This window comes from Papio anubis, chromosome 6 (assembly GCF_008728515.1).
Source record: "Papio anubis isolate 15944 chromosome 6, Panubis1.0, whole genome shotgun sequence".
NCBI lineage: Eukaryota > Metazoa > Chordata > Mammalia > Primates > Cercopithecidae > Papio > Papio anubis.
In genome coordinates, this window is record NC_044981.1 from 52,595,397 (window position 1) to 52,609,362 (window position 13,966).

The 13,966-nt window shown below is 34.7% G+C and overlaps 1 protein-coding gene across 12 annotated transcripts in view; it reads left to right on the top strand.

Moving 5' to 3' along the window:
• Positions 1-13,966, top strand: part of MLIP (muscular LMNA interacting protein) — a 256,877-nt gene that overhangs the window by 142,403 nt on the left and 100,508 nt on the right. For 9 of the 12 annotated variants that reach the window (XM_021937387.2, XM_021937382.2, XM_021937392.2 and 6 more), the window contains 3 exons: positions 5,777-5,842; positions 5,926-6,009; positions 6,150-6,209. The exons of 1 other annotated variant lie outside the window; for it this stretch is intronic. In XM_021937387.2, coding sequence (XP_021793079.1) covers positions 5,777-5,842; positions 5,926-6,009; positions 6,150-6,209 — 210 coding nt within the window. The remainder of the gene's footprint in view (positions 1-5,776; positions 5,843-5,925; positions 6,010-6,149; positions 6,210-13,966) is intronic. 2 more of the 12 variants (XM_021937384.2, XM_021937385.2) reach the window with 2 other exon arrangements.

A 13,966-nucleotide genomic window follows, 5' to 3' on the forward strand; every position in this document is an offset into this window, starting at 1 on the left:
AAAATTAAAAGAAAATGGGAAATAATGTCGCTCTGAGATGACTTGAGAGAGTGATGGATTACAAACCAGCTCAATTCGTTGAGCTACTGAAAGAGATGAGGCAAATTACAGTGAAGGAGGTGCTTCTGGAAATAAAGAACACCCTTCTGCCATCCTTAATTAAGTGCAAAAAAAGTGTAGATTCTCCTGCCATTGAGCTTTGCTGGAATGTGTTTGAAACCGGTTGGAATGGTTTGCAAAAACTCCCTGCTCTGTAGGAGGAACAAACATTTAACTTTCCAAAGCTCTTGGGAGTAAAATCACCAAGTATCTTCAGTTCTTGATATTTTTAAACCAATCATGTAAAAATATTTTACTGGTAAATATTCCTAGATCTTTAAAGTAACCCTACTGTATATATCTGCAAGCTCCTTCGGTTTGTAGTGTCCTTTTTTCCTTTCCTTCAGAGGTGAACGTTATTCAGACCTGAATCCCCAACTAGACAATCAAAGTGAGATTCATTTTTCTAACAATTTCTACTATGCTACAAATGGTTTTGTATTAGTCTGGTAAGTATTTTGTAGTCATTGGGGGATTTATTCTACCAAATAGCGGGTCATATTAATGAAGTATAGGAGAATTTAGGGTAAACATAATTTTGGGGGGTTGATTTGATCATTACTAAAATCTAATAACTCAGGAATGAAAACTTTGAAATTCAATCAAATAGATAGTCTAGGTATAACAAAAAGTTTACAGATTCTGTTAGATCATTCTTCCTTTGGAGGCAGTTTACTTTCCAACTCCCGATTTTTAGAACTTCATCCTATATTTTAAGGGAGCAAATTAGACTAACTCAATATATTTGAGTAAAAAATGTTTGCAGTTTCATCAGAGGCACTCATAATTAGGAATACCTATTACAGTTTATTGGCATACTTTTACACAAGGACTTTGATTTACAGTGCTTTTTCACATTTCTTGGCTCTGAATTTTAATGTAGTGTTAAGTTCAGAAACTATTTTCTGCTATGAGATTTATTTGGTGTCTTTTCAGAAGCTAGACCCCAAAGTTGGCACTTCTGAACAAACTACCAACACTTCTAATGAGAGTATTTCTGATTATTTGTATTTGTTAAGAATTCTTTAAGATGAATGAGCTCAAAGAATATTCCATTTATGCCTCAATTTCTGTAGTCCAACTTGGTAGAAAATGTACATTTTTAATAGCAATAATTTATTAGATAATATTTTAAGAGACTTTTACCCAAAATGAATAAATCTAGAGAAACAATATCTTCCTGCTGGCTAGCTTGCCAAAAAGCAATCTCTGGTCAGAATTCTTACTAATGGAGATTTAAAATATGTTTTTAAAAGAAATTTTTGGACAATAGGAAAAGAAGCTAGAAGGAGTGTATATCACAATGATACATCTGACAAGTAACACACAGTCAATTAAAAAAATCAATTCTAGTAAATTTCAAGACTACTTAAGTTCAAAATAAGCCCCCCATCCAATTTTTAAAACACAGTCTGAGTATTTTGTGCCATTTCAAAATTTTAGCATTACTGACCTAGCACAAGTTATTTTCTATAGTTTTCCAACGGACCTGAGTAGATAGTTCTGTCATTCTCTGAGTGAATTTCAATATCACAAGTAACCTAATAAAAGTTATGTTTACCAGCAGTAAGTTTCCACAGACTAATTAAAATGTTGATCTTACTTGGTTTGGGTTGAGCTTGCAGTGAGCTGAGATCCGGCCACTGTACTCCAGCCTGGGCGGCAGAGCAAGACTCCGTCTCAAAAAAAAAAAAAAAAAAAAAAAAAAAAAAAAAAAAAAAAAAAAAAAAGAAAAAGGAATTAATCTCATTGCACTAGCATTGATTATATGCTCAAATCTTTGATGGTAAACAAATTTAACTGTAATATAGAGAAAGATATAGTTTATTTGTTAATTAAGTTACTCAAAGAGTTTAAATCACTTCTCTAGAGCATTTTACCAGGGAGTATTTAAATCATATTATTTCTATGATTCATTTATTAATTTAACTTAACTTCATTTATTCATTGGTTTACCCAGTGATTCATCATAAAAACCTTTACTGAGCACCTATCATATTCTCTATCCTGGGCCTACAAAGATAAATATCATATTTTCTGTAGCCTACTAGGACAAATAGCCCAGTAGGGTAGAGATATAGTTTAAAAAGTAATTATGATACAATATACTTAAGATATGTGCAAAGTGATATGGTGCCCCAAACAGAGAATGGCTGACTTTGCCTAGTGTTAGGCCAAGAAAGATGTTATAAAGGAGTTTGATTTGGATCTTCGGGATGAATAGGAATTCTCTAAGTGAACTGAGAGTGGATCTAGGAAGAGTTAATTGCATGTAGTTCAAAAGATCACCGCAAGTTCAAAGAGCTCAAGTGGTTCTTTGTGGTTAAAGAGCAGCCTTCGAGTGAGGAGCATATGAAAGGCATTGTTGGAATGGTGAGCAAGAGACAGAACAAAATCCCCTCCTGAGGAGCTGGCTCTTAGTCCTGATCTTTAATTTCTGACATTTTTTGTCTCCATAATTTTCACTATAGTAGAGGTCACATGTGGTGTGAGACCTAAAATTAAGGCCCAATATTGTGTGCTACCTTGACATCTGCTAGCATTGAGAGAGCCTCAAATGGCCTAATTGCAAGTTCCCCTCTTCACTCTGCTCCTGCAGATATGGTTCTCTAGCCAAATAACCCTCCTTATCCAACTGACCAGGTGCAATTCCTGAGTATACCTTAGTAATAGGTTCCAGTTCAAACAAGCCAATCATATCCTTTGGTGGAACCGGAGCACATTACTCTCTGGATACCCGCAACCCCTGGTTGTTCCTTATTGCGACGTCCATGTGGCCCTGCATGTTTTGTGGTGTCCACCTTCCCTGGACTGTGAGTATATGTGACTAATAAACTGTCGTGGATTTTATCTGTATAGTGTCAAGGGTTATGTAACCATCTATCCCTGTAACACAAGGAAGGGAACCTCCCCCCCATTAACAAGGTGAATAGGAGGTGATTGAAACAGCATGCCAGGAAAATATTAAACTCTTCACCAGTGAAGAGTTATTTTTGTGAAATTTTCAGTTCTCTGCCAATCATTTCTCATGATTAATCATAATTTTAAAGAATGAAGAAAGAAAGCACAAAATAGATTTTTGTTATGGTAAGAAAGAAGCAATCTTGAATGTTTTTATTAGATTATCATAACAAACCTTCAAAGTGGATTTTGAAAACAAAAATTTCCAGACAATATTTACCTGTATGAGCTATTAAAACATGGGATAGTAAAATTTTATCTTTTAAAGTCACTTTTCTGAATTCTTAGGGGTATATCCCATGCCAAAATGGCAGTTCTAGCATCTGGACCTGGTAATTCCCAATTCTTAGGGGGTATGTCCCATGCCAAAATGGCAGTTCTAGCATCTGGACCTGGTACCTCTTGGTCAAGGCTAATAGTTCTGGATGGAGATCCCTGGTTGTTAGAAGGGGGAAAAGAGATTTTGATGAGCAATGGATTCCATGGTTTCACAATTGGCGTAACACCTTCTATCAGGATATATCTACCTCAGAATGGGAATAAAGAAATGAGAAATAGGAGGTAAATCTAAATAAGAGGAGAGGGGAATCTGTAATTCTAAAAAGTTATATAATACACGACAATAGAGAACTGAGTCTTTCATTTGTCTGTTTACAAATCTACCGGAACGTATATATTCAAGTGACGATATTTCTCTTGAAAATAACTGCATTGTGCCTACAATTGCTTATTGCATTTTTGGTAACCTCTTTTATAACTGTTTTCAGAACCCATGGCATATATTTTTTCTGTAACCTTTCTGGCTGTAGATTTTCAAACTTTGAAAGTACACTGAAACTAGATTGCTTGAAAAATTTCCTGTTGTAAAATACCTATAATCGAGGATCAATTTAAAAAATGCATTAAAAAACAAATCAAACCACATGAAATTGACATCTTGGCAAGTGTTTTTCAGTTAAATACTGACAATTTTATGTGTGTTCAGCCCAGTATAATTCTGAGTTCACTAAAAGAAACAAAACAAAACAAAACAAAAAAACAAAAACAAAAACAAAAAGAACCCAAAAGGCAAGGGAAATCCCCAAGGGTCAAATACTAAAAGCAGGCTGAAATTCAGAACGTTTGTCATGGTGCTGATGCTCTGGTAAAATAGAGAATGGGAATTGCATCCCCATTAAGAGGTCAGGATTTTTGAATTGTTACACTCTCAGTTGCAAGAAGAATGATAACTTTTTTTTTTCAAAGGGAAATGACAATCCTGCTTTTTTATTTTTATTTCTTTAGAGACAGTGTCTTACTCTGTTGCCCAGTCTGGAGTGCAGTGGTGTGATCAGGGCTCACTGTAGCCTCGAACTCCTGGGCTCAACCATCTTCCTGCCTCAGTCTCTCAAGTTTCTGAAACTACAAGTGTATGTCACCACATTCCGCTAATTTTTGAAATTTTTTATAGAGATGAGATCTCACTGTGTTGCCCAGGCTGTTCTTGAACTCCTGGGTTCAAGTGATCCTTCTGCCTCAGCCTTCCAAATTGCTAAGATTACAAGTGTGAGCCACTGTGAATGGTCATAACATTTTCTTATAGCAATCTAGGCTTAGGGTAGGAAAAAATGACCTTTAGTCACGAGCCTACCCTGAGACAGGTTTGAGATTTAATTTATACAATCTCTGTGATAAAATATGTGCTGAAAATCGAAATTTGAATTAATTTTAAATTAGCTTGCCTTATTCTGCTTCTGCAAATAGAGAAGTAGCTTGTATTGGACCAACTGTTTTACAGATAACAATGATAAACTCTGGATAAGAATATAAAAAACTATCTGAAGGTACTGAAGCATGACCAAGGCAGGTAGAAACTGCAGTAGAGTCAATGCTTGCAAGAAAAATATGGCACTAGGTTGGTTTCTAGATTTTATAGTTTTTCACCTTATGGGTAGTCCCTCGTCTGGTCACAATGAAGTAGTGAAAATTGAGCAGCAACCCAGCAGACTTATTAGATGAGGAAACAGAGAACAGTGTAAGGTCATACAGAAACTAGAAAATGAGGGGAGAATCTGGAAAAGAGAGTGCCAAATGGAGCCCTAAATGTTGTAGATAAACTCTGCCCAAATCTCTGGATGACTATTGAATGTGCCCATTAGACCCAGCAGAGGAGAAAACAATGACAATAGAGATTTTGCCTGGTTCCCATCATTAGGGAGACAGGGAGTTTGAAGCCAAATTGGCTGTATAAGCAAAAAGAACAAAGCTGGAGGCATCATGCTACCTGACTTCAAACTATACTACAAGGCTACAGTAATCAAAACAGCATGGTACTGCTACCAAAAGAGATATATAGAGCAATGGAACAGAACAGTGGCCTTAGAAATAATGCCACACATCTGCAACCATCTGATCTTTGACAAACCTGACAAAAACAAGCAATGGGGAAAGGATTCCCTATTTAATAAATGAAGTTGGGAAAACTGGCTAGCAATATGCAGAAAACTGAAACTGGACCCCTTCCTTACACCTTATACAAAAATTCAATCAAGATGGATTAAAGATTTAAACTTAAGACCTAAAAGAAAAATGTCTTTATGTTAAAGAATAGTTCATCAAATACTTCAAATATTTTTTCTTGGAATATTAATACATACAAGGCTTTCTTTGAAGAGACTTTTCTACTCCAGTTGTATGACTAGAAACCTCATATAAGAACTATTTCATTTATCACTAGGCACTAGATGAACCAGCCAAGACTGAAAGTGTCTCCAAGGACAACACATTAGAACCACCAGTGGAGGTAATAACTTCAGATTACCCCTGCTTTTGGTATGCAATCCCAAAACTTATTGCTAACCCAGTACCTGGTTTCAATTCTTCCAGCTGTATTTCCCTGCACAGCTCAGGCAGCAAACTGAAGAGCTCTGTGCTACCATTGATAAGGTCTTACAGGATTCCTTGTCTATGGTAATGCCTTAGACTAGAATATGCAATTCAAACATTTGCTTTGCTTCTCTTCATTTTCCTCTACTTTAGTATGATGCCTCACAGGCTTGTTCTTTTCTTTCCTTTTTCTCTTCTTCCTTCCTTCCTTTCTTTTTTTCCAGCATTCTTCTGATTCTCCTTCAAGGTCCCCAAAGACATTGTTGGGTTCTGACACAGTCAAAGTATGTATGTATTTAATATAATTTATGGAACCATAAGATTTATTAGATCAATGATTTCCAAACTGCAAGTCAAGGTCCAATAGTGAATTGAGAAATAAATTTAGTGAATAGCAATCAGTCTTTTTTGCAGAATTTTAAAGAGCAAATATTAGACTTGGTTTCAAGTAATGTATAGGTTTTGTTGACATTTGATTACATGTACACATATAATGCAAGGTAAGTCTATACAGGGTTGCAAAGTAGAATCTATTTCTGTGGGTCAAGTTCAAAACAATTTGAAAGCCAACATATTGGACTATTTTTTTTTACGTTGACATTTAGAATGTATAATTTGTGGCTCATTCTCACTCAAATTATAGATTCAATATTTATGGAATTTATAGTCACTTAAAAATAGAGAAGTAAAAAATGAAGTAGACTAAAGTAAAATTAGTCTAAGAGGTTTAACAGAAGTAATATTTCTAGAATTTTTTTCTTTTTGCTGATTGAATTTATTTCGTTATTCTTTGACTCAAAGGGAAATAAAACTGGATATTTTAGATTGTTAGAGTACTACTAAACTATTAATTGTTGTAATTGTGTACATATTTCCTTCTTATAAAATAGTTATTTTCATTTGTTATTATAAAATACTACATTTCTCCAAATTATTTTTTTCAAACACTTAAGCTCTACTCATCTAAATTTCAAAATGCCTATGATTTTTCCTTTACTGATAATTTTTAGTTATTAGTTACTGTTTTTCTTTTTTTTGGTCAGCCTTATTTATTTATTTCCTTGGAATTAGTATACTTTTTTCCTGTCCTTTCTTAAAACATGGGACACTGTGCATCTAAAGTAATTTTCAAATGTACAGAACTATACATAACTAGAAGAGTAATCCTAATTTTCAATTGGAATATTATCAATAAATATCCATTAGTAATGACATATAAAACCCAGTAATCAATTATTATCATATTAATTATATTTTAGCAGAGGGCCCACAAATGGATAATTATAATTTCTGTATTTGAAGTCTATTTTGTTGTATATCCTTTAAGCCTTTTAATCTAAAACTTTGATTTGTCAAAGATATTATATCAATTTTAAAATATATATTTTTTCTTATTTCATTTGTTGAACATGTAAAAGACCTGTAGTATATTAAATATGATGAGAATGGGATTTAAGAAGTTGTATATAAATAATAATCTACATTACTGGTTTCTTTAACAAATATTTAATGCTTATGGTGTTAAAAAAAAACCCGGTATTTTAGGCCACTTCATTCAAGGCAATTTTTCCTTCAACAGGTATTTATTAAGCACCTACCGTAAGTCTGGTGCTGCAAGGCACTAGGAACGTAAGCAAGGCTGGGTAACCTAAGGCACATGCTTTGAATGTAGTGATCAAGGGGTAGAATTCAAGCTGAGACCCAAAGGTGGAAAAGAGCCAGCAACAGAAATTTTGATCAGGAATAATAGCTTTCAGGTACAGAAACAGACATGTGTAAATTTCCTGAAGCATGAAAGAGCTTAGTGTGTATGAAGATAAAGAAGACAGCCAATGTGCTTGCTGTACAGTGAGCTAGGGATGAACAGTGCAAATGATGTTGAGAAACTGGGTTAAGCACAGTAATTTAAACACTTATTTGCCATGGCATGAAGCTTTTATTCCAAAGAAAATGGGGAGGCATAAAACCATGGTGGGAATAACATGAAACTATAGAAGATGATCAATATGGCTGCTGTGAGGAGGCTCCTGCAGTCAGGGAAACAGTCAGTGGTCTGAATAGGGTGGGTTCAGAAGAGCTAGAGAGAAGCATGACCATTTGAGGCTTGCCAAGAGTTCGGGTGCAGGTAGTGAAGGAGAGAGAAGAATCATGAATGAACTACAGGTCTCTGCTTTGAGGACAGACAACAACGAAAGAAGAGCTGTATAGTGGCAGGCAGAGGGTTATGTCAGTTTTAGACAAGGATGAGTTTGAAGTGCTTATCAAGAAAGCTTAAACCTGTGTGTTTGAAGCTGAGGGTCATTTGCACATAGACATTGTAAGTGTCCTGTACAGAGCTCCAAGGAACATAACATCACAGGTCTGAAAAAGGAGATGGAGAGCCAGTAAATAATAACAAGAAGACTTTTATGGTAAGAGGAAAGTCAGAGCAGTGTGATATCATGGAAGCTATAGAAGAGAGTGTTTCGAGTATAATGATGTTGATTGCGGCCAAGGGTCAGAGAAAGATAAGTCTAAAGGAGTGTTTATTAGATTTCACTTGTATATTTTGAAACCATATTGCTGGTGCTTGTGTGTTGGCATTCATTCTCGTTTTTGAGTTTTTAGAAGCTTTATCGGCATATATAATCATTTTTTAACTTAAGGTTTTCCTCTTGAGTATTAATATAGTGACTTTTTATTTATAATTTCTAATTGTTTTCCTAGATGTATCATTTACTGTTACTTTACTTTTTTTCATACCCTTTTGTCTAATTTTCTTCAGAACAGCATATTTCTGGATATAATTTTTACAGTCAATCAGATTCTATTTACCAGGGACCTTAAGCCACTTATAATTATTGCAATTCTTGTTATGTTAGGGTGAATTTTTGCTATCTTATTTCGTGTTTTCTATTTAAAATGTTTTTATTTCTCTTGTTTTTTTTTTTTCTGCTTTCCTTAGGCAATTTTGATATTTACTAGTTTAAACATCTTGAAAATTTTACTTTATATCTTGTTACTTCTGGTAGTTACATGTACATTCTTAAAGACAATTATTATGCTTAATTTTGTATCAATTTTAAAATGTATAAATATCTTTCCCCAACATTTTGTAAGCACTATAGCATTTTTCACTTCCTACTTGTTTTTAATCAACCTGTATGTAAAAACACAAGCACATACACATACAATTTATTAGTATTGTTTTGAACTTTATGTCTGAACACTTCTTGATCTTTCCTTTGTTTAGATACTTATTTCTGATTTAGATCCTTATTTTGCACACATTCAAAGCTTTTTCCTGGGTTTATTGTTTTTCTTGTTGGAATCTTGCTTCAGTTGTATAAAGCAAGATCTTTTTGTGTAGATTTTGTGAGCTCTGTCCATGATAACATCTTTATTTTGCCTTTTCATTTAAATTATAGTTTTGCTGCAAATAAAATTGTAGGTCCTCTTTCTTCAACATTTTCCCCCTAGGTTTCTTCTTCTTCAACAACATACTTATGAATTATTTTGTCAGCATGATACTCGTTCCTCGGCTATAGAGTGATCATTTACAGAATTGCTGTACAAGCTTTTCTGTATAAAACTTTACCTTTATGTATGATCTTACAGATATTTTTTATGATGTATCTAGGCATGCATTTTTTTCTTGTATATTTTGATTGTTACCCTTTATGACCTTTCACATGAAGTCTTCGATCTTTTCTTTCCCTTACATTCTCGGTAATTTTTAATCATTATTTTTGCAAATATTTATTCCCTTATAATGGGACTCTTATAATACTGATTTTGTCACTTTTGATTCTGTATTTCATGTCTCTTAGTCTTCATATTTTTCTATTTATTATTTTCTAATTCCTTCAAGAGGAATCCTTGATCTAATATTCCAGTTCAAGATTTTGTTCAGTATCTATTCTTTCCTTCAATTCCTATCTTACATTCTTTGTTGAAGCTGACGTAATTTTTTCTTCTAAATAAGATTTATTGAGGCATAATGTAATCACTGTAAACTCCATCTTTTTAGTTTACAGTTCTGAGTTTTGACAAAAGAATCCAATCATATAATTACTACCTCATTCCAAACAAAACATTTCCATCAACTGAAAAAGTTCCCTGCTCCTTTTTAGTATATACTTCCCTCTAACCCAAGTCCTGGGAAACCACTTATCTTTTCATGTGTTTCTATGCTTTTGCCTTTTCAAGAATATCATATAAATGTAATTATATAGTCTGTAGTCACTTTAGCCTTTACTTAGTAGAAGGCATTTGAAATTCATCCACATATCATTGCATGGATCAGTAGCTCTTTTTTTTTTTTTTTTTTAATTGCTGATTAGTAGTCCACTGTGTGGATGTTCCATCCTTTGTTTATCTATTCACCAGTTAATAGATGGTTGGGTTATTTCTAATTTGGAGCTATTACTAATAAAGCTTCCAAGAACGTTTGTAAACAAGACTTTGTATGGATATATGATTTCACTTATCTTGGGTAAATACTTAGGAGTGGAATAGAGGAACCATTGTTTTCTTTTATAGTATTTAAGTTTTTCAGATGTCTTATTATGTTTCCATGGAAACTCAAATTTCCCTGAGCATGTCAACTAAGTTGGGTGTATATATGCCTGGTTCCTGGGGTGGCAGGTCCTGAAACCCAAGTCCTAGCACTTGCCAATTCTGGTGAGGTTTATTTATTTATTCTTTAAGAGCAGGAGGAGCATGTGCTTCAGAAGGGAGAAGTGCCATAGTATCAACCAGTTCCCACTTGCCACTTCCTCTCCACCCTGGTGACCCTGACCCTCCTTTCTGCCTCCCTGCACCTCTGCTTATGGTATATTCTTCTCTTCCAATAGCTGTCCCAGTCATCATTGCTAAGCAAGGGATCAAGGGAAAGATTCATCAGAAGCTGGCCAGTTGTTGAAACCTATAGTTAACTATTTTCTCCCCGAAGGCTGAAGGACCACTTTGATATTGTCTTCATTGTTACCTCTTTTTACTACCCTCAGATTTTAGTAGTCCCTCACTTCACCCCATTGATCTTATCTCTGATGTTTAAATGTGTTGTGGCATGAGAAAGCAGGGATAGAATATGTAAAAACAAAACAAAACAACTATTTTGAAATGTTTGGCTGTTAAAAGGAAAAGGAAATTAGGTTGGTAGTAAGGTCAAGAAAGAATTTTTTGTTTTGTGAAGCTGAAAATGACAGATCAAATTTGCATATGGTGGCATTGGTCTCAGCAGAGAAAGAAGTACTAATTCTAGAGAAGAAGGGGAAATAAAGGTCTGAATATTTGTGCCCCACCCACCTACTGAGAATTCATATGTTGAAATATATGAAGGTATTATCAGATGGGGCCATTAGGAAATGATTGGGTCATGAGGATGGGGACCTTATGAATGGGGTAAGTTCCCTTACAAAACAGTCCTGAGAGAAACCTCTTACCCTTTCCACCATGTAAAGACATACAAGACGGCCTCATCTATGAACCAGAAGTGGGCCCTCACCAGACACCAAATCTGCTAGTGCCTGGATTTTAGACCTCTTAGTCTCCAGAACTGTGGAAAATAAACTTCTGTTGTTTATAAGCCACTCAGTCAATGATATTTGTGATAGTGGCCCAAATGTGCTAAGACCATTTGATAATAAGCTGGAAATGTCCTTCATTCCTTCATTGTAACAGGATGGAAAATAAAGGACATGACAGCTATAGATGCAAGAATGTTTGTAGTTTGGTGGAAGAGAAATAATTTTATAACCAATATCTTTAGTTATTTCATAACTAACACCTTTCAATGAAGTAAAATGTAAGATCATTAACTAAGATTGAGGGGAGAAGGTGTGATAGGGATGCATTTTAAAAAGTTAAAAAAAAGTTTATATATTCTAATTTCAATTCCTTTTCTCCAGTTTCCTCTTAAATCTCCTTTTTTATGTCACCAAAACCACTTTTTCCAAGGTTCCTGAAGTCCTCTGCATTGCAATAAACCCAGTCCTGAGTTGAGATGACAGCAACAAAATTTGAGACAGTTGCTCACACCCTCCTCTTTGATACATTTTCCCTCTAGAGTATTTTAGAATGCCTTACTCTATCTGTTTTTCCTCTATCTCCCTTTTTATTATTATTTCTTAGTCTCCTTTGCTGGTTCATCTTCTTCTTCACAAACTGTTAATGTTGGAATGCTCTAGTCATGAGTCCTCAAACTTCTCATTTCTCTGTATATTCATTCCTTTGGTGATCTCACTCTGTTTTATGTTATAAAAACTAACTACATATATGCTGACAACTCTATTTCTAGTCCACGATTCTCTCTCAAACTGCAGACTTCCAAATACCTACTCTTCATTTCCATTTAGACTTCTAACAAATGTCTTATCCTCAATATGCATACAAATAAAATCTAGATTTTCTCTGACAAAATGATTCCATATGTTGCCTTCTCATCTCCATTGGTAGAATTTCACTCTTTCATTTGCTCAAGGCCAAAAATGTTGGTGTCATGTTTTATTCTTCTCCTCCTCTCACATTTCACATCTCTTCTATAGAAATCCTGTTTCTACAGCTTCAGAATATGTCGACTATGGTTATTTCATGGCTTCTGCACTACTGAGCCACTGTGTTTTGTTGGATAGTACAAGAGTTTTTTCCCTATACCTCTGACTCACAATAGTTTATTCTTAACACATGAAATGCAGAGAACCTTTTAAAGCATAAGTCAGATCATGACCCTCCTCTATTTAAAGCCAGAAGTGCTTACACATTTCCCTCAGAATATAAGCAAAGTCCTCACAAGGTCCTGGAAGGGCCTGTATGGTCTGGTGCCCCAATGCTTCTGTGATTGCCTTTTTCTTCTAACTCTCTCCTTTACTCACTCCATCCCAGCCCACTAGCCTCCTTGCTGTGCCTTGGATATGTCAAGCATGCTCCTGTCTTAGCACATTAGTTTCTTTTCAAATCAGTTATATCACTGATCTTTTTATAGTTTCTGTCATACTGTGAAAAATGTTCTGCCTTTATCTCCAAAATCATGGTTAAGTATGGTTGTTTTCAGTCTGGTTCTGAAAAGACACATGTCTTAATCTCTGGGGGTCTTTTTTTTTTTTTTTTTTTTGGTTGTTTATTATTTCCGCTTATCCTCATTCACATTGTCTTGCCTTTTTGTGTATCTGAATCTGATTGTATGCTAGATATCCTATTTGAAAATTTCTTAATAGAAATGGAGACTTCATATGATATTACCTTTCCATAGAAAGTCTTTTTTTTTGTTTCTGTCAGACACTGGGAGCACTAGCAAGAAAAAACTACCTGAATTTAATTTAAGGTTCTGAGATTATTTTTTTCTGGACAGTCATCTTCAGATGATTTGATACCAGGCTGAAGACTATGTGAGTCTTCTGGGTCACTCTTACTCCTAGGGACCCAATCTGTTCTTGGCGAGTCCTGGTTGACTTTTCTCCATATATACCTGTGAGATATCAAAAGTTTGGGTTAGCTTCTCAAGCAACTCATCATTATTTGCAAACATCCCCAGGGCAAAAGCGTTCTGAAATGCTGAACTTCTCTCTCCAGGTTCCCATCCTCTTTTGATTTTGCCCAGCAATTATTCGCTCTCTTTTTAGTTCATTGATGTATTTGATTAAATATTTTTCAATATATTGGTCAGTTTTTTATTGTCCTTTATGGAAAGATTATTTCCAGTTTTCTATCCACAATTCTCAGTGGAGAAAATCCACCTTAGAAACTTTGCACTTGTTCCCTCTTGTTAGAATGCTCTTTATTTAGAATACCACACACTCAACTCCCTTACTCCTTCAAGTCTTTGAAGTCTCCTTCAAATGTCACCTTCTCAACACTGATCATCTAATTTAAAATTGTAAACTCCCAGCACTCTTGACCTCCTTAACATCAAGGTGGTTCAGAAAAATATGAGGTATTTTATAGAAGCAAATAAATTTTTATCTGGAAGCGCATATATTGCCCTAGGCTTCAAATTATTTCTACTCTTTTTCGTTGCATTTATTCCTTTCTAACATATAATTTACTTATTTATGATTTCATT